The following is a 19,771-nucleotide window of genomic DNA, read 5'->3' on the forward strand; positions in this document are numbered from 1 at the left end:
GGACTTCTCTATGTATTTCTTCTGCTTTTTTACCAAGGATTCAGAGAATCCTCAAACAGAACTCAGCCTGGTCAAGGTGATTTTGAAGCTTCTCTCTTAAAACAATCTCTATATGTTTACCACTTAACTATAAAGATACAGTGTCACAGACTGGTTTATCTGTCCATATGCTCCTAATCTGGCAACGTGGATGTTGACTAAGTGATATTTTGAAGGAGTGTGTTCTCTGAAGGTCCAAACACTTGTTCTTTATTGAGGAGGGGGGAGGGTGTTTCTTTGCCGGAAACACTTTCCAAAGTAGAATTAATTCCTAATATGACTATATCAGTGCTAGTTGTCACCTTTGGTTCCACACCTTTTAATCTTCCCTACCTGGGACTGTTGATAGACTCACAGTCACTTTGTCTGGACCATGTTCTCCTTGTCCCCAGACCTAAACTTTGTCTTCGTATCCGATGTCTGCATGATGCTTTCCTGTTTCACTTTTCTTGTTAATATAGGTCACAGTGGTGACAAAGGTGGAGAAATGAAGAGAGAGAAAGGAACATAGGGCAGAAAGGAAGATTTGCTGACCTTGTAGAAAGTAACTGTAATCAGTCTTTTACAATGACAAGAAAGTAGCACTGAGACAGTGGTATCCAAGTATCACTTAACTTAAAGCATCCACTTTCTACAATCCTTCCCAAAATTTAAGTTGCAAAATGTAAAGGAGAAGCATGGTATATTAGATGTATGTAAGGTGCTTTGGTGCCAAATTTAAATCTATTTTATAGAGGCATTCAAAACCAATATGCATTTTTAAATGGCCCTGTTCTCTCAGCCATTTACCTAGTTTTTTAGTTAATCCTTATATTAGTTTCTGCCAGAATCCCCAAGTTTTCAAAGCATCAATTTAATATAGAGAATATTGAGGGTCAAACTGTTCTTTTCCATAGAGAAATTAGGATTCTGTGAAAACCTTCAGGTGATTTGATGTAGACTCCCAAGTTTGTAAGGAGGATCCTAAAGGAGAAGTTGAGGGGAGGCGGAAGTGTTGTGAGCCTTGCTTGGAGGCAAGAGGATATTTATGGTATTTCAACATTTCTGACCAAAGTGCAGTTTAGATCTGTTATGTTGCTGGTATCCATATCAAGCCTTTTTATTGTAGAAGATAAGACTGGCAATGTACTGGGAAGAAACTGAAGTAATTATTTAGGGGGCAGGGGGAAGCTGGCCTAGACAGGGTGGCGACTAAAAGGGTTGGAAGGGGCATGTGCAAGGGGCAAAGGTGAGACCACACACTGTTTTGACTGCTCTAATTGCATGTATATTGGTAGGCCTGTGAGTGCATTAAAATAAATAAATAAAGATAACTCTTCCCAAATAAGCAGTGGGCTCAAGGAAATTTTTTTTTTCTTTTTACAGGAAGAGAACATTGAGTTTGTAAATTATGAAAGCTTTTCATGTTAAATTTAATCTTTCAGTTTTGCTGCTTTCCTATACATAACTGAACTGATTTCACTGCTTGCTGGATTTCTTGTGGCTGTTCAAAGGCTTTTCTTGCAAATATCTTGGCCTGGATGATGATCCCTCATCTCACCCCATTCAGGTTTAGAGGAAATAGCTACAGATAGACAGCACCTTGCTATTCAGTGTCCTGTGCTCTCAGTTGGGCACAAAAATGGTGGTGGGGCTTTTACTACTGCAACACACACCACCTACAAAGTTCAGATGACTCGCCTTAAAGGTGCAGTAACTACACTGACTGTGCTAATGTGCCATATGTGAAATTTTAGAACCATAATGTGGACAGTATTGAAATAATTATGTCCAGTTAGCTTTTTAGGCATATTTGCAATCCAACTATTTGTAGAGTTGAAAACTACTGTTGTTGTTTTAACTCAGATTTACGCTTCAAATGCTATGTAATTTGGAATTACATTGGTATTTGCAGTCCGTGAAAGGAAGAAAAGTTCAGGAAAGAAGTCTACACGTTTATATAGTTAGTCATCCACTTCCATACACTGCTTGTTATTTATTCCTATGTATTAATTGCCATCTAAAATATTAAGGGTTTCTGTAAGAATAGAATCTTCCTGTGAAAGTTTTTTTACTTACAACCTTGTTTAGTGTGTTAAAGTGAAGCATAGTAAATCATTTTCATATATTGGAGAAATAAATATGAGTGCTAAATTTCCATTTTACTTTCTATTTCAAGGCTCCTGGAGCAGCTGGAAAAACGGGAAGCTTAGGGAAGAAACCTGGTGAGTCATATATTGTGACAGCACCTTATATCTGTTCTTAAGTACTTATGTTCAGTGGCAACAAAATCTTTGCTATGAAAATAAATTATGTTTGCTCTTGGTCATTTTGTAGTAGTTTGCACTAATGAAAACCGTGGTCTATAATAAAATAATGCATAATCTGTCAATCATTCTATCTAGCATGTATGAATCAGTAAATAGCATGTAGCTAGAGAATAAAAATCCACTTGCTCAAAAATAAGTACAAACTTCATGATAGATTGTGGAATGGAACACCGGAAGCCTAGAAAAAGCCCAGGTTTGTCAGTGCCTCTGAAAATGGAAGTATACATTCTTACCCTGTGGTTTTACAGCATTTTGCCTAGAATGCTACACAATATGGTATACATTGACTTTGTGAGCTCTTGTGCCTGCTTCTCGTTTTCAAGAGCACGTACCTTGTATCCATGCGATGTAGCTTGTTGCCTGTCAAGCCTGGTCGTATTGCAGAAGATCACATTGCAGGTTCCTTTTTGGCTAGAAAGAGGTCCCCTGGCTCTTGGGGTGGTTGGGGCTATCCTTCCAAAAAGCCATTGCATTTCCAAAAATTGTTAGAAAAGTGCATTCTCTGCCACTGGCAGGCATTCATAAACTTTCCAGAAGACATCTCTTTTTTCCCCTCAGTGTATTTCTTTGCTTTTGTACCAAAGAGATAATTTTGCATTGAGCTGTACCAAACTAAATAGGGGGTGCTCCATGCTTCTATTCTGTCCCTTTCTCTGAGGCTTGGTCAGTTGCACAGTGAGGTGGTTCAAGGATGTGATCTACCAAATCTTACCTTATTTCCATATACACACGCATATCCATATTTTGTTTTGTGGGGAGGAGGTTTTTCTGTGTCTCCCTGAACTGGTTCACAGTGTCAGTGTGTAAGAGGAGGCAGGGAGAGCAGATTGCAGCAGCCCCAACTTCATTTGGCTTATTTTACCTTCACATATGAGCAACGGGCTGCTCTTGTCAAATCTTACTGATGGAAAGAAGGGCTTGGAAGTAAACTACTCCTGCCTTTTCTAACTTTAATTTGCATGATTAAATAGTTGTGTTAATAGATAAAAAGCTCAAGAGAGGCAGACAAGAACAGACATCTGGAAAACCTCTAGAAGTAGTACCTGGTAGGAATAGCGAGAAGATAGTGATAGGTCTGGCTGCTTTTTCCACACATGGGAGAATGGTGGATGGCAAGACTTCAGCCTGGAGTGCCAGCCTTACAATCGCTGTTCTCCTGGATTCGAACTTTCAGTGAAGAAGAGGCTGGAGGGATGTTGACAAAAGGTGTGTACAAAATCTTTTGGAGTTTAAGAACAGTTTGAGAACAATCCTGCCTGTTTTTCAACAAGGAGATTCATGGATGTTTTTGCTATAAACGAGCTGCCAAGTGCTCAGCCAATATAAGTGAAATGCTAATGAACGAGGGGAAATATTCCTGTTTATTCTAGAAGCAGCGAGACGAGTGGGTGGGAGTTGGTAACAGTGTGTGTCGAAGGGCAAGGGAAAAGAAACCACTCTTTTTGTGAATTTAAGCAGCAATATGAGGACAATTATATCTGTGAGAAGGCATTTATTTATTTTTCTAAATCTACCTGTTTTAGTAGAGGCCACATTTTTTGGCCTGGACTATAATTGAATTTGATCTCGTCTCAGTAATTCAATACTTAAATCAAAATTAAAAAGTCATTCCTGGAAGGAAAGCTATTTCATTTTTTCTAACTTTTTTGCTGAGTTGTTTTCTCTAACTTTCTGCTTCTCTGTGACACGCAAGAGCTGAATGTTAAACTTGTAATTCATATCGTAACTTATTTAACACACAGTCCACAGTAAAAATTCTTTATGCTGCTGGTTGGTGAAAGAGGATATCTGATACCTGGAGCCTTGTAAATCACCTTTTTGTAGATAAAAATGAGAAATTTCTTGTTTTGAGAGATGAAAAGTATAAGGTTTTTGCTCTCTCGTTATGATATACTGAATATTATAATCACCATGGTAGTGAGAGAAGTTTTTGCCTGATTTAAAAAAAAAAAAAAAACAAACAACATAATTTATTTTGACAAACTCCCACTGTTAATTTGTTTGCTTCTGTTCTTTTTGCCTCCTGAATGGCTCTAGGGTGGAGGAATTAATGTGATACTGTGGAAAAATCTGCCAGTGCAGGGAGCTTGCAGAATTTCTAGCAGTATAGCCATGTTTCCTGCCAAATAGCTTGCTTGCTTTGCCTTCCTACAGGACAGACTGTGCTGCTGCTGGCTTTTCTCTGTGTAAACCTTTCTGCTCTCCTATCAACGCCTACTATATTTTACTTAGAAATTCTTTCTTCTGCTTTCACACTTTGTGTGCTAAGTTCCAGATCCAGGTTTAAAGCATCTTTCTAACTCTCAGCTACCAGCTTTTTCATCACCTGTTTGGTTCCACCCTTTCCTGACTGTGCACCTCTGTGTGCCTGCTTCTCCCCTCTTTGGGTTGTCTTGAGGGGGGGTTCTGACATCATTAATACTGCATGTGTCGTCATTTTCAGTGATTTCAGACTGCTTGTCATGTCTCTGTTTCTTTGTCTTCCTTATGTTGTTCGTTTACATCTTGAATGCTTCTCTGACCATTTTAATTTTCCTAATCATCCTTTTCTTCTACATTTTAAGTAAACCATCTGATCGTTTTCCTGGCAATCTTCAGATCACTTTGTTGCTTCTTCCCTGCAACAAAACCTCCCTCTGTTTCAAGGGAGTTGGCTTTGTGGTTTCCTCTGCCTACAACTGCCTTTTCAATGATTGCTCCCTTTCTCTGCCTTACCAGCAGACTGCCCCCTCCTTTCCCAGCCTGTGGGTGATGTGTTGTTACTGAGTGCCTCTGCTGTTTCTCTTGGCCACACAAGTTTGGCACTTGTTGACGGAGAGGGCCCAGTAGGACGGTGCCCAGCACTGTGTAACTTTCTTAGTATGGCTGCTCATGAGAAAGCTGAAGACCACTTCTGTGCACTCGCTCCCTTCAGCCTCAGTCCCTTTTGCTGTTGTTGCTGTGTTGACCACTAATCCACATCACACTCACCACATTGCTTTCTGCTGCTTTATAAAGGGACAAACTGATGGCAGGTGTGACCTTTTTCTGCTTAGTCTCTCAGTGCCAGTTTTTTAGGATAAACTAGATTGAAAATACGTACAAACGGTAATCACAAATGAAAATAACTGATGCAGATACTTTTTTATCAAGATTTTAAAATAAAAGCTAAAATCTCAAGCCAGTGTATTGATCTGTGATCAGATAATTGCTCAGGTTTTAACTTAGGCAGTCTGTCTTTGCACAGAAGCAGTTGAGACACATTTCTGTGATCTTGTATTACTGGCTCTGCTGTGGGCTTGTTCTAGGATAGTCTTAGACCACAACCATAACCAGTCAAACTCAGTGCCCACATCAACTGTTTGATGGTCCCCAATTTTATTTGATGCGTTGCCAAATAAAAACCTCCTTTGTCTTCAACACAGGGTCAGAATTTCCTATTCCAGGAAAGGTTTTTCATAAAAACAAAAACCCAAATTCCCCATCCCCCCAAAAAAACCCAACCCCTACATCATTCTATTAAGAATACTTAAATGATGAATGACTGTGTACTGTGATTCTAAAGTGGAGTTCTCAGCAGTAACAACACCACTTTTGTGCTGCTTTGGATGTCTGAGACCCTTTACAACTAAATGAAGGCTAAAAATAATTCCTCACAGATTCCCCTTAACTCATGACTATAAAGGGACTACATAAATGTAACAGCCTAAAAGGTTTAGCTTACCAAAAGCTAAAAGTTCCCAAATCTACCATCTTTTGTTTACAAAAGGTTCCCAATTATCATAGTATTAAACATGTTCTCCATCACCCTAAACATGGTTTGATGACATGCTAAGCCTGACTTAAAAGCTATCAGTAGGACATCAAAATACCTACAGCCACTTATAAGCTCCTGTCAGTTCAAATTGGTTCCAAAAATGAGTTAACCTTGTCGGACTTTGTGGTGACGGTGTTATCATCTGTCTTTCCGCAACCACTGTAAAATGGAATAAACTGCATTGTCTACTTTGGCTAATTTAACGGAGAGATAATTGTGAGCTCATGGTTACTCTGCGTCAGATTTATGCTGGTAGGTGATCAGATAAGGCGCCAGTTTTGTGTTAATGTTCATGGAATAAAGATTTCAAAATAAATCCTCTTTGTTACATTCTGTGAAAGCATTCATTTTTTTGTCTGGTCTGGTGGTGAAAAATTTTCTGCAGGCCTTCATTAGATTGCACTGTTACTTCTTCATTATATTGTCATCAACATGTATCTCCTCTTTTTAGGGAGCTTAGTCCAAACGGATGCTACAAAAATGTATTTATTGGAAAACAGTATTATGACACTTGATTCTAAGAGCATATAGCTCTAATGATGGTCATTCTTCTTCTTCTCTATTTCAAATTTTTTTTTATATCCTACCCATAGAGCTGCTGCACCTCTGTTTTATTCCTCTAGTGCTATGAACATCCGATCTGTTTTATAATTACCATATGTTTTCATGGAACTACATAAATACATAACAATTTTATGGAAAGAAATACAAAATGGATATGCTGTGCCAGTGATGCTAGCAGAGTTAATGTTGTGTAGAATGTGTTCAGGTTTTTCCAAATTAACTTTTTCTTTTTTCCCCTGCTTCAACAGAAATTGCCCAAGTTATTGCCTCTTACACAGCAACGGGTCCAGAACAGCTTACTCTTGCTCCTGGTCAGTTGATTCTTATCAGAAAGAAGAATCCAGGTGGCTGGTGGGAAGGAGAGCTCCAAGTTAGTTATTGTTTTTTTGAAATAAAATTCCATGTAAAAAAATTTGTAATTTTTTAATAGTTCAAAATGATGAATGCATCAATGATAAATCATTTTGAAAATGTTCTGCAATTAAGCATTTACAAATAAAATGCCTTTACAAAAATATATATACATTTCAACTCCTTGAACTTGAAATAACTTTGGAGGACAGCAGGAGGAAGCCATTATGCCTCATTGTAAGTCAAGGATACCCATCTCATGAATCAGACCCAGCCTGCAGTTGGCTCCCTTATATGTTTTCCTGGAGGCCCTTCAGATATAAGACAGGAGTGGATTTTAGGGTGTATTGTTTTGGCTGCTTTTGAATCTTCCCAGTCTCTTGTCTAGTAGCTCTCTTCATGTGAGCAAAAAAGCAGTTGTCATGTCAGGTGGTGGGAAAACCCAGCCATAAAACCAGGAGCGCATGGGACTGTTGGGTCAAGTGACAGGGTCTGCTTGTACATCCTGTTTCAATAGTGACTGTGCGTATCACGTGCATTTGGATCAGGGTGCGCAGTCCTGAATGTCTTCCTAAATTGCTTCAGCCAGAAGTTTGGCTATCCCTTTTGTTGAAAGATTGAGAAGTATTTTACAGCAGTGGTTTTTGTAAGATGGCCACCACTTTTTCAGGTTGCTCAATGAATGTGACAGTGTAGAATACCAGTCTAGTGGCCCCATCTCAGTAACAGCTCAGTTTACTGTAGAAGAGTGAAAAGAATGGTGTCTGTTGCAAGCATCAGATAGGAGAGAGCATTAGTGTTATATTAGAAGATAATAGATGATAAAATATTTTAACCAGGTTGTTTTTTAAGACTAGAACTTGACAATTTGGAAACTTTGATTCTCAATGACTTTCAGTGGCAAAGCTTCAAAGCTTTTTTTTTATTCTTCCCCCCTCCAGTACCACTGAATGAGGTTTTGTTTGGTTTGGTTTTTTTTAAGAGGGAATATGACATGAAAGAATGTAATTGATTTGTTTTTGCAATGCAGATGCTCAACTAACTCATATTTTTTTCCACATTACTGCCTGCCCTTTTGGCCTTTCCTGGTGATATTTTTTCATCTTATGTGGAGAAATCATCTTGCAGGATTGCTTTGGTTTTCATTCTCACTAACCTTTATGTTGTTGTTAACTTGTAGCTTCAGAGTCTCACATTAAATGTATTTTAAGACAGAAAATAAGCTTCACTGGGCAAGAGCTGTCACAATTACCACATAGCAGCTAATGTGAGGGTTTTTTTTAAATTAATTTTTGGTTGTGTAAATATTCACATGTAGCTTTGGATACCTTACTATCTTACATATGGTTTTACAAGTTGGTTTTTTCTTCGTTAGCAGTCCCCTACCTATTCTTTTCATTTTTCTGTTCTAACACTGTAATACTAGTTCTTGCTCCTTTGTTATGTGAGCACGAAGGCTAATGCAGCAGTATGGTGAAATGGATTGAGGAATTGCTTAAAAGTAGAAGCAGCACCCCCTCCAAAGTAGTGAAATGATGACAAGATTTGGAGAAGGGCACTGATATTAACTTTTCTTTATGCATTTAATTTCAAAATGGCAGATTTTTTAGAAGTGTATGTACAGTTCAGTTTCAGCCTCAAGTAAATCTTGATGATACTTGTCTTAGGGGTCAGAGTGAAGGTAAAATGAGGCAAATATATTAAGCATTACATTGCCACGCTTAATGCAGTCTTCCAGAATATCGTAAAATGAATGATCTAGATACACTTTAGATCAAGCGCTTTCTTTTTCAGTAAAGAAAAAGAGACAGAAGAAAGTAGTTAAAGAATAGTGTATGTGTTAGATTACTTTCTTCACTAAAATTAACATCTTTTTTATTTTTTTAAAGGCAAAATTCTACATGCGCAAAATTCCAACCTTATTCTAACAACACAAAAAGAGAATAAACAGTTAAAGTAATTCTTAACATAGATTTAATAGATTTAGAAGCTGAGATTTGATTCAAAGTTTTAGAGTAACAGTAAGGATTTTTCTTCTGATTTTATTTGCAATGAACAATGCAGTTGGTGAAATAACAGGATGCAGTTTCTGTCAAATTCCTATCCTGCTTTGGTGGCCCAAGCTTTGTCACGCTGGATCGGACCTGCAGTTCGTCCGTCCCAATATCCTGTCGCTGGCGGTGACTCATTGCAGCTGCGTTCCAAGCTGTAGAGCGCTGCTGTAGGCCAGGTCTATGGTAACCTGCTGCTCTTGCAGCACACACACATGGACCACACGCACACTAATACATGTGTGCACCACGTTTTCATACTGACGTTCTCTGGTCAGATAGGTGTGAGAACATCTAGTGTACTTTCAACCTTAACATCTGTTAATTAGGATCATTTGGACAGTGTCTATCCATATGTATTTGTAGTTGCCAAAGCTTAATTTTTGTTTGATTGGAATCTGGCTTTGGGATTTTGTATTTGAATCCAAACTTTACCCATATTTTCTTGCCATAACGTTTTGCTGTTCTTCTAGCACTTGGTTAATGTGACATAATGTGACTTTTTAAGACTATTGAAAAGTTTAGATACTGTTTCTTTAGAAGAAAAGAGGTAACTGGGATTCTTAATCTCTACTTAAACTATCATAATCTAGGTATGTATTTAAATGCAATTCTTTGCATAATAAAAAAAGCATTTAAATGCTGCCACTCGTTAATGCAATAGCTAGCCTAATAGTCTAGAGTTACGGTTTAAACAGAATCAGGAGAAATCTTTCAGAAGAATCAGGGTTGTAGTATTAATTATAAAGCACAGAAAGGGGGACCACTGTTAAGTGAGAAATCACTGAAATTAGTAGTAAATAACTACTGTTTAGATATTATAAACTACCGTTTATATATTATGAAAGCTTACTTCACATAATAGAAGTATCATAATATTAAACTATTGCCACAAAAATAGCTGACTTTTTCCTTGTAAAATGCATTTTTCTTATTCTAAAGTAGTCAGTGTAACTGCACGTAGTTAAAATCTTGGCTGAATTCCCTTGTCTGAGGATCTATTGATGTGCTTAATCCTCTTAAAAGAATTGTTTTTTTACTAGGCACGAGGGAAAAAACGGCAGATAGGATGGTTCCCTGCTAATTATGTAAAACTTCTGAGCCCTGGTACCAGTAAAACTACACCAACCGAGCTACCTAAATCAACAGCATTACCTTCAGGTAAGCAGTATGGCTGCATTAACAAAGTTGCTTTTGTAATGTGTGTCATTTACAGTAGGACTTCTAAAAATAATTATGGACATTCAGTAGGATATTTGGAGTCTGTTATACTAGTCACTTTGTTTAAACTCTTTTTTTTTTTTTTTTTTTTTTTCTTTTAAATGAGAAAAACATACAGTTGGTCTGTACATTTATGGTGGTGGTCCCTCAGGTATGAACCGTTGAGTGCTAAAAAGCCATCTGTGACATTACATCTTAGAGTAAAACATCCAAATTATCAGTCCTATTTGTTTGCACTAATTGTAGTAAAGTAGTTTTTAAAGGTTCAGGATGGTCCATGGGCTTAGCAGTTGAGGCACCTCTCATTCAGAACCTTTTATTTTTCCTAAGGTGAAGTGTGAGAAAAACGACTCAAATGAAGATGTAGCTTTTTTGTCCTGTATAGCTACTTATTTTCAGGTTTATGAAAGGATACAAGAGCAATAGACCGTTATATTTTTAAAGCTATTTGTTACAGCTTCACCACAGGGAATATCAAACAGTCCTGTCAGTCTACTGCAAGGTATAAAGCCAGGCAGAAGACTGAGAACAAAAAGTTCATTCCTTGTGACTGTTTCAGTCTTGAACCATTTTGGGCTTGTGAGTTGGTGTAGTACTAAGTAAAGAGGGTTCTTGTCAATCAAAAACATGTACAATGGTTGTATTTTCTTCCATAAGCCACCCAAAGAACTTGACATGGTTGTCTATCATCTGTTTGGATTTAGTTGGGGGTGGCAGGGGGCAACAGCTCGCTGCTTCCCCAGGCCATTTTTTGACTGTTTTCATTAAAATGAAATAAAAGTTTCTAAATGAAAAATGGTAGTGAGCATAATTTTCTCTGTTAAATATGTATGAAGGATTTATCATGCAGTTTATGGAACTAGAATAAAATACTGAGGTATTAGTTTGATGTGTCATTGGTATAAATAGAAGTACCATATCAGAGAGGGCAAATGTTATAAACGGTGCTAATTGGCTCCCTTGATGGTAGGCATAAAGATGCAGAAAATCAGACTTCTATAAAGACTCATTAGTTTGGGTACTGCAGTTAAAATGGTAACTCAGCATTGAGACACATACTGTTACAAGGCAATATGATGGGATTTTTTTTTTTTTTAATTATTTCAGGTTTGACAGCCTGGGACTTTTCACACATGCTGATAAAACTTCTACAGAATAAACTTTTTAGCACTTTTTTCATTGCCTACAGAACATCAAAATCTTAATGGCATTCATTTGTATCAAATTCAACTTTGTTATAGACTTTTCATTGTGGAGGGTGAGAAGAAGAATCTTCTCTTTCCATTACGATAGATGGCCTCACTAACTGTGTGGTTGATGTAAGAGGTTGAGGTTAATGCTTGAGAAACATCTTCATAGCAGAAGTATGTTAGTGGGGGGGCTTACTATAGGAAAAGACACGGAAAGCCTGAAGAAAACCATCTACAAGGGCAGAATAATGCCCAAGGTGGTGCACTATGAAGGGTCTGAGAGTGTGCCATTACTGTCTGGGTTTTGAAGGTAGGGGATCAATCAGGAACTACTTTCATCAAAGCCTCTGTTTCTTTTGTCATTTTGTTTAGATGTATATGCTTTCCGTCTGCCGTACTGTAATGCAAACTGCATGACTTTAAAAACTTTTTTTTTAATTCTGTTGCATGGGCAATTTTGCTTTATACTTTGAGGTTTTCTTAATTTCTGACTGCTTTGTATGTGTTCCTTTCTAAGCTTGTGTCATGAACGTGTCCTTCCTGGTCTTCAGAAATGGAAAGAACTGTTACTGCTACTTGGAGCTAGTCAGGCATAAGGAATAGTGGGAAATGTCTTTCAACCATTCTGCTTGTTTAAAGAAAGATGGCATTATAGATTGTACTCATCGTGAGTGTTGCATAAGAACCTGGATTCCCTCTGCCATTGCAGTAGGGCTAGTATTAACCAATAGACAATCTTTCTAAAAAGGAAACAAATGGCTGAAAAGCACCAGAGCTCAGAGAAGGCAGGCTATTGCTTGCTTCTGTAGCTAGCAATGGCTTTTGGAGTTTAAAATAAAGGAAGAACTTTCCTGCTGGGACTACTCTAAGAGCTTCTTATATAGGACTAAGGTATATTCTCAGCTTTGTGACCAAGTGTAAATGAGATCAAGATCAGGTCACTGCTTCAGGTTCAACTGAGGAGTCCTGTCTCATCAAGAATTCTCTTAAATTACCTCCTTAAGTTTAAGGTGATTCGTGGGATCCTATTGGACTATTTAGATATTCTGATGGTACTATGGGCAGCACCAAATTTCATAAAGTTCTTTGAAGAGAATGATCTGAATGAAAAATTCTTGAAAGAAATTAATTCTAGAATGGGTTACAAATCTGTTAACGTCCATATTGTACTCAGGTATGGTCTAGCTTAAACTTTTTATCGTTCTTAATGTTAGTAATAACCTGTAAACCTGTAACAAGAATGCTGTAAAACAGATTCACAGGTCTTTAAAGTGAAATGTGAACATCAGTAGTGTTCACACATTTGAACTTGTGTTAGCACAAAACTACCTATAACAGGAGTACACCATAATATACATTTATTTAGAAATGCTGGTTTATCTCCAGTATGCCAGGAAAATGTACACTTTGGTTAGTTAATGTGTTAAGTGTGACAAATGACAGTGAGTGCCCATTTATTTTTATTTCTACTTATTTATTATATTTTCTTTTTTTTTTCCCTTTTGTAAGTAACAAAGCTAAATATTGAGATGTATGCAGAGGTCTTGTTAGATGTGGAGTTTATTTGATTATGATGTTTGTGAACAGGCACAAAATATTAACTAAAAGGAGTTGAATAATTTCTGAAATGCAAATTCCAAAAAGAGAGAGGAGCTATTTGACAAATTTAAATACATTGCTGCCTGAGTACAAGAATGAAAATACAAGAAAATTTTAGGCTGAATATAATAGAGAGAACCTGACAGCAAGGCTAATTAGGTAAGTCTTGTGTCTTAAGGCAAAATACCAGAAGCCCTGTGACTTGGCATGTAGAAAACATCAGAGAAATAGAGGAAATTATATATCTAAATAAACAGTCCTGCTGCTTTAGAGAATTAAGACAACTGCTCTTTTATAACTGATCAGAAGCTGCTGTATCCTGAGAACCAGTCAGATTTGACGAGTTTCACAGTAAGGAAACAGAAAATCGTCTGCTGGAAGCAGTCCTGTGGTGCCAGAAGGGCAGCCTAAATGACCTAGGATGCTTTTTATTTTTCTCATCCTTTCCAAGATCCTTCTGTTCCTAATGCCTCGGTGGTAGTAGAAGGCTATCACCATTGGCTTTCTATTGAATTATACAGCTGTGTTGAGCCTGCCCGGTGCTAATTAGAAAAGAGTGCCTTTTTCAGGCTTCAGGTGGTGGGACTTAAAGTTCCCCAGACTTTTCTGTCCATTGACCAGTTCTGTTGGAAAGAATACTTTTCAGAACAGGTTGGTGAGGATGCAAGATGCTATTTTTATAAATGTACAACAAATTTGGTGCTTTTGTGGGCACAAAATATATATATAAAGTGAAAGAGAAGTGCTAATAGAAGGCTGACATCCTTGAAGTGTTTGACTTTTTACTAAAATTTTAAATTTTTCCAATCTTCTCCTACTGTTTGAGCACTTCCAAACAAAAAAATCTTGGGTACAGTTCCAAGCAGGTTACACTGTTCTCAGTTTGCAGTGCTGTGCTTTGCCCTCCTTAGCGTGATCCTGACCCCTCAGTAAGCTGACTGAGAGCGCAATGCTGCTAGGAGGCTCTTCAGTTTTTTTAGATCACCTTGAGCCAATTTGTTGAGGGCTCAGCTAAGCACCAGTACAGGGGCAGAGGAGGGAGGGGCAGGACCGGTTCAGATCAGCATAGTGTCTTGGAACTATACTGTGACATCTGTAGTGTTCGTAGTTGGTTTATGCACAGCTTATGTTTTGCTGAAACGTTACCAGTGCGATAGACCTCTTCCTTTATCTTACAGTGTGCCAAGTAATTGGCATGTATGACTACACTGCACAGAATGACGATGAGCTAGCGTTCAATAAAGGCCAGATTATAAACGTCCTTAACAAGGAAGACCCAGACTGGTGGAAAGGGGAGGTGAATGGACAAGTGGGTCTCTTTCCATCCAACTATGTGAAGCTGACAACAGACATGGACCCAAGCCAGCAATGTAAGTTACCCTCTCCGCTGCCATGCTGTGATTATTTGTGTAGTACTTTAAGATGAAACATGCAGCATTGCTGTGATTCTGCTGTGGTTTGCAGAACTCAAAGCTTCACCACTGCTGCACTTGTCAAAGTCTCTTTGAAGACCTTCTGTAATGCAAACCTTATTTTATGTTTGTTTTATTTTTAGTTCCCATCCCCTTTGTAGCATGTTACCCTTTATCATTTTTGCACCATGCTGTTTACATGCCTGACTCATTTTCCTAGCTTGAATTTGCTCATTGTTTTGTTTTGCTTATGTGTTGTTTTCCTCCTTTTTCTAGGAATCATATGTTGTCCATCCCCCACTCAGGCTTGAAAGTCCTCAAAGAGACCCACTATCCCATATCACTGCCCAGAGGGATGATGGGAGATGCAGCCTTGATCATGTGGCTTCCAGCATGATCATCTACTGCCTTCTGAGTAGAAGAACACACTGCAGAGCAGTTTACCTCATTTTACATTAGTTGCATGTAATCGCAATGTTTGAGTTAATTACCTACAGATATAGACGCAAAATTAAAATGAAACAAAAAAACACAAAAAAATCAGAGGATAGTGGGTCCTTTTGTGGCTTTCATAGTTACCAAACTAATTTTTCCACCTTTGCACAGGTGCTTTCATTAGTTTTAAAATTATTTTTAAATATGTATTTTAGCCTTTTAAAGGAAAAATATAAATTAAATTTATTCATTGCAATTTTGTTTGTGCAAAAAGACCCACTATCAAGGAATGCTGCATGTGCTATTAAAATTGTTCCAAATGTCCATAAATTTGAGACTTTATGTATCTTTCTTTTTTATTGTTCACTTGTCCAGTGTTGTCAATATGTCTTTTTTTTCCTTTTTTTTTTTTTTTTTTTTTAAATTACAAAAGAACAGAAGGAGTTAAATCAGTTTAAGGAACTTTAAATGTGCCTAATTACAGATGAGGTATTTTGTTGTAGTTATTGTACTGTATGTATCAGGTGTTCCTTGTTGAGTGTGTAATACATTGTGGAGAGAAGAAGTTAACTTCCTTCCAATGCAAGAGATATTAACCTTGCATAATATTGTTATCCCAGTTATGTTAATTTTATTTTGCACATTACTTATAGCTGCATACAGTTAGAAAACACTCTGGTTTGTGTTTGTCTCGGACGTTTCGTTTTTTGCATTTCCGTACCAGAAATCAATAGAATGCTACATTCACGTGGAATTTGAGAATTAACTTCTTTATTTTCATCTTGGTTACATGAAGTTTGATTTCTCATTTTTACTTTCTTATGACTATGGAACAACACATTTTGAACAAGTAATTTTCCTGACAAGAAAGAATGTATAGAAATATCTCCCTGCAATTAATTTCCAATGTTTACATTTTTTTAAACTAGACTGTGGAATTTATACAAATTAATATTAAATGGAGCTTACAGTCAAGTTTATGTAGTAGATGTGCTGTAGCTAAGCCATGTTTGTCTTTCCAGCATTAGTTACAAGCTCTTGATGAAATGCCTGGTGCTGTCAGTGCAGAAACCCTCTGTTCCCAATGCCTCAAGCACAATATAGCCGTTCTACTAATTACTTTACCATTTAGTTATGTTCTGGTTTATGTATGTCATTTATTTCTAAATTTCATGCTGGCAGTGTTGTAGCGTTTCTAATCCTACCCCGTCTCCCTCCTTCTGACCCGTCATGCGGTGCAAAGAACAAGTGAAGCTCCTTATTCAATTGCACTTCAGTATTTCATCAATATGAATGTAAATTATATAAATATATAAAAATCTGCAGCTTTAACAACTGTAATACAGCCTTTAAAATTAGTTACATGTATAGATAATTAAATTCTTCATATAAAAGATAGACTAAAATGTGTTTGTTGTCTTGTTGCTGTGTACACACAGAATTCACCAAGTGGCATTAGTGCATGGAATGAATTTGCCACCAGAATAGCCTGAAGCCCACCCGCTGAGTTTCAGAATGACACTTGTCTTGTTTCTTTGGATATTATTTCAATACAGTGACTCAGATTGATCGTGATTATCTGCAACCTTTTGCACCTTTCTTTATTCAGTGCTTTCTACGTGTTACAAATCAGTTGATATTTTTTGACACTATACTGGTAGATGAATTAAGAATACTTTGTTGTTTTACTATGGGTTTACATTGACTTTAGGCTCTGTGTTTTATGCCAGAAGCTCTAGTCTTAAAACATGCACAATTGCACAGATTTTCTTTCTTTTTTGGGATAGTATTTAACATGCACAAATTTTTCATTTACCTCTGTGCCACTAAAAAAAAAAAAAGTTTTCTTCTCCACCATAGTCACTTGCTGAAAAATATGCTGCCTGGTGTGACAGAAATTGAACAGAACATAATACTTGTAATTTTCAGTGCCCATTGGTTTGCTTGCTGAGAGTGATGTAGGCAGATTTTACTCCGCTATTTCAATATTTCGTGCATTAAAATGTTATTTTAATGAAGGGGTATCTCTGTTTTCCGGTAACGAGCTGTTGTGTTGAAAGATTTATAACTCGGCTAAAAGTGTTTGTCCTAAGGGACGTTTTGGTTTTTATGACTTCAGGCCAGAAACATACTTTCTCTTCATATTGAAATACTGGCAATACTTTGGGTACAGGGGATTCAGATGCTGCTTTTTTTTCATTAATTCAAGTGAGAAGAAAAATAAAGCTATTATAATAATCTGCAGGCTACATGTTTCCTAAAATGCTGCTTAAAAATGTTGAGAGCGATGGCTCATAAAAGATTTTCAAAATCCCAGTGTTCTAAAAGGTCTTGGGGTCAGTTTTCCGCTGAAGTGAAAAGAACAGCCTGAAGTTGTCCCTCTGTAGACACACACAGACACACACACACGCTGGTGAATGTTGTGCCAGGACTCCTCAGACAGGAGAGTACTGTGTATTACTCCAGAGAGCAACAGCTTTATCAATCAGTCTATTGTTGAGAGTAGTTAACTCGCAAAACCCTCAAAACACATTTTAAAATGTCCTAAACAAAGATATTCAAACCGTTGTGGCTTATATCGACATACATTGTTGAAATACCTATAATGTTTATTTACTCAATAATTAAAGTTCTTAAGTGTACTACTATAGCTTGGCATTGGTAGTGTTTAATCTTCCTCATCATCAGTTATTTCCCTTGAGTAGCAGGGAACAAGATATTGCGCTTGTTCTTTCTTACCTGTCTGGATTTTTGTTGAGAGAGAGATGAAAAAGGGATTATGAAAGCAATTGTTTAATAAAGAAAATGGATTATTTCCATCAAAGAATAGCTTTTCAGGGTTGTGTCTCAATGCAGTTTTGACCCTCTCTCCTCCTTCCTGGTTCATCTGAAAAGATCTTGAACCTCCTAAGGCACACAGTCCCTTCCCAAAGCCGCAGATCCGGACTGCAGCAAGCAAACCTGTTTCCAAAAAATGCTTGCCTCCTGTGATGGAAATGTGCCCACGCTCTTGTTTCTTCGCTCCTTGAATTTGTGGCTGCAAAGCCAACAAGCACTAGTCCCAGTCAAGGCTGAAACAAGATTTTCATAGACAAAACTAAGAAACCATTCAGATGATTTTCGATTTTATTTGTATTTTAAGTCAACATTAAGAAAAAGAGCAGTCTTGCTGCTAGTCAATTGAATGCATTCTTTATATTAATTTTCGTTTGCGAAGTGCCTTTTCCTTTTGCACAGGAGCTCAGGAGAAGGAGCTGTCACTTGAGGGATGTAGAGGAGACTGGATTTAAAGGCCACTCCGAGTGGTGGTGGGGTTTTTTTGTACACAGTTTTTCCATTTACCTTGAGAAGAATTTCCTCTGTATTCAGCTGCTGAGGAAGAATTTCCAGGAATGTTTTTTCAGGGGATTTCTTAATATCAATTGCAATGTTTTAAATCTGTCCAAGACAACTCAGAGTCTAAGATGCTGGTTTATCAAGAGTGCTTTGCTTTTTATTTGGAATCAGTTTTATTTAGATCTCGGTTCTTTTGGAGCTTCAGTGGTGTCTCTTTCAGGCCCCGAGAGCTCACCGAACACATTTTGAAATGGCCTGTTACCGTGACCTTCCCACAAGGCAGCAAAATCACTGCATGTTCTGGTTTTATTCTCTAGTTTTAAAGTTTTAAAGCAATTCTTTTTAGTTCTTTGTGATTATTGACTCCAGCTATTTAACTTACTGTTAAATAGCTCCTCATGTGCAGTCCTCTTCTGATTACAATAAATGGCTTATTTTTAACTTTTTTTAGACAACTTCAGTAAGTCCAGGGACAATATAGCTCAAATATTATTTAATCAGTTGAATTGCAAGCTAAATGCATGCACACAGACAACTGGCTAACAAACTGCTACTTAGCTAAATAGAGAGCACTAAGATGACCTTTTGATTCCAAACCCTGAAAGAATGTTTTCAGAAGGTTGTCCTGGATGCAGTTAAAAACGTAAATTATTTTCATGAAGGCTTCGTTTCCCGCATGTAGACTTCATGGGCTTTTGTACTTGTTGTTTGATAGCTTGCAAAGGAGTACTTTACCGTGAATAAGGATCCATTTTGAGTTATTGTCCATGCGAGGAGAAATTGTGAGAGTTACCTTAACTGTCTGGCATAACCTGGTAACGCTAATAGTATGTGTAAACATAATTCTGATATAGGCAACAAATTTCTGTAGCTTGCTACAGCAAGTTTCATGGCTGTTTTGTTCCCCTCCCCTTTCCCTACATCTTAATTTGGAAACTTCTTGGGTTTTCGTTGTGTTTTTTTTTTTTTTTTTTTTTAAAGAAGTACCCCTGTAGTGCTTCTCCTCAGCACAAAAAGTCAGATTGCAACGTCTGCACAGAGCCGGAACCTAATTTGAATCAAATCTGTAACCCCTCTTCTGTAACTTGTATGAATCCTGGGGAGCAACACAGAGTAAGAAGTCAGATTTTTAGAACAAGTTCAATCTTGTGGAATAATTTTATTTAAGCATTTCATGGAAAAGGTAGCCATTAGTGTCTATAGGCGGAAAGATGTTTATACTCGAGGTAGCTGTCCCACAGCAAACGGGCGTAGAGCTTTTAGGTGGTGTTGGATTCCCTGTGGCCTTGTGGTGCTCCTTGATCGCAGGCTTTGGCTCCATTTTCTAGCACAATGTTCCTTCGTGCCCCACCTCCCGGTCCGAGTCTGGCCCCTCGGCAGCAGCCGGCCCTAGCAGCGAGAAGGAAGCTCTGTGCCTGAATGCCGTTCAGTTCCCCGCTTCAGCGTTCGGTCTGTCCAGGTACCAGTT

The 19,771-nt window shown here is 37.7% G+C and overlaps 1 protein-coding gene across 3 annotated transcripts in view; it reads left to right on the plus strand.

Annotated features, from left to right (window-relative positions):
- ITSN1 (intersectin 1) overlaps positions 1–19,771 on the plus strand; it is a 139,112-nt gene that overhangs the window by 100,885 nt on the left and 18,456 nt on the right. For all 3 annotated transcript variants that reach the window (XM_087756157.1, XM_087756158.1, XM_087756159.1), the window contains 4 exons: positions 2,198–2,243; positions 6,957–7,078; positions 10,154–10,271; positions 14,299–14,490. In XM_087756157.1, coding sequence (XP_087612283.1) covers positions 2,198–2,243; positions 6,957–7,078; positions 10,154–10,271; positions 14,299–14,490 — 478 coding nt within the window. The remainder of the gene's footprint in view (positions 1–2,197; positions 2,244–6,956; positions 7,079–10,153; positions 10,272–14,298; positions 14,491–19,771) is intronic.

This window comes from Nipponia nippon, unplaced genomic scaffold (assembly GCF_047370975.1).
Source record: "Nipponia nippon isolate SJK-2023a ecotype South Korea unplaced genomic scaffold, ASM4737097v1 scaffold_2, whole genome shotgun sequence".
In the NCBI taxonomy this organism is placed as follows: domain Eukaryota; kingdom Metazoa; phylum Chordata; class Aves; order Pelecaniformes; family Threskiornithidae; genus Nipponia; species Nipponia nippon.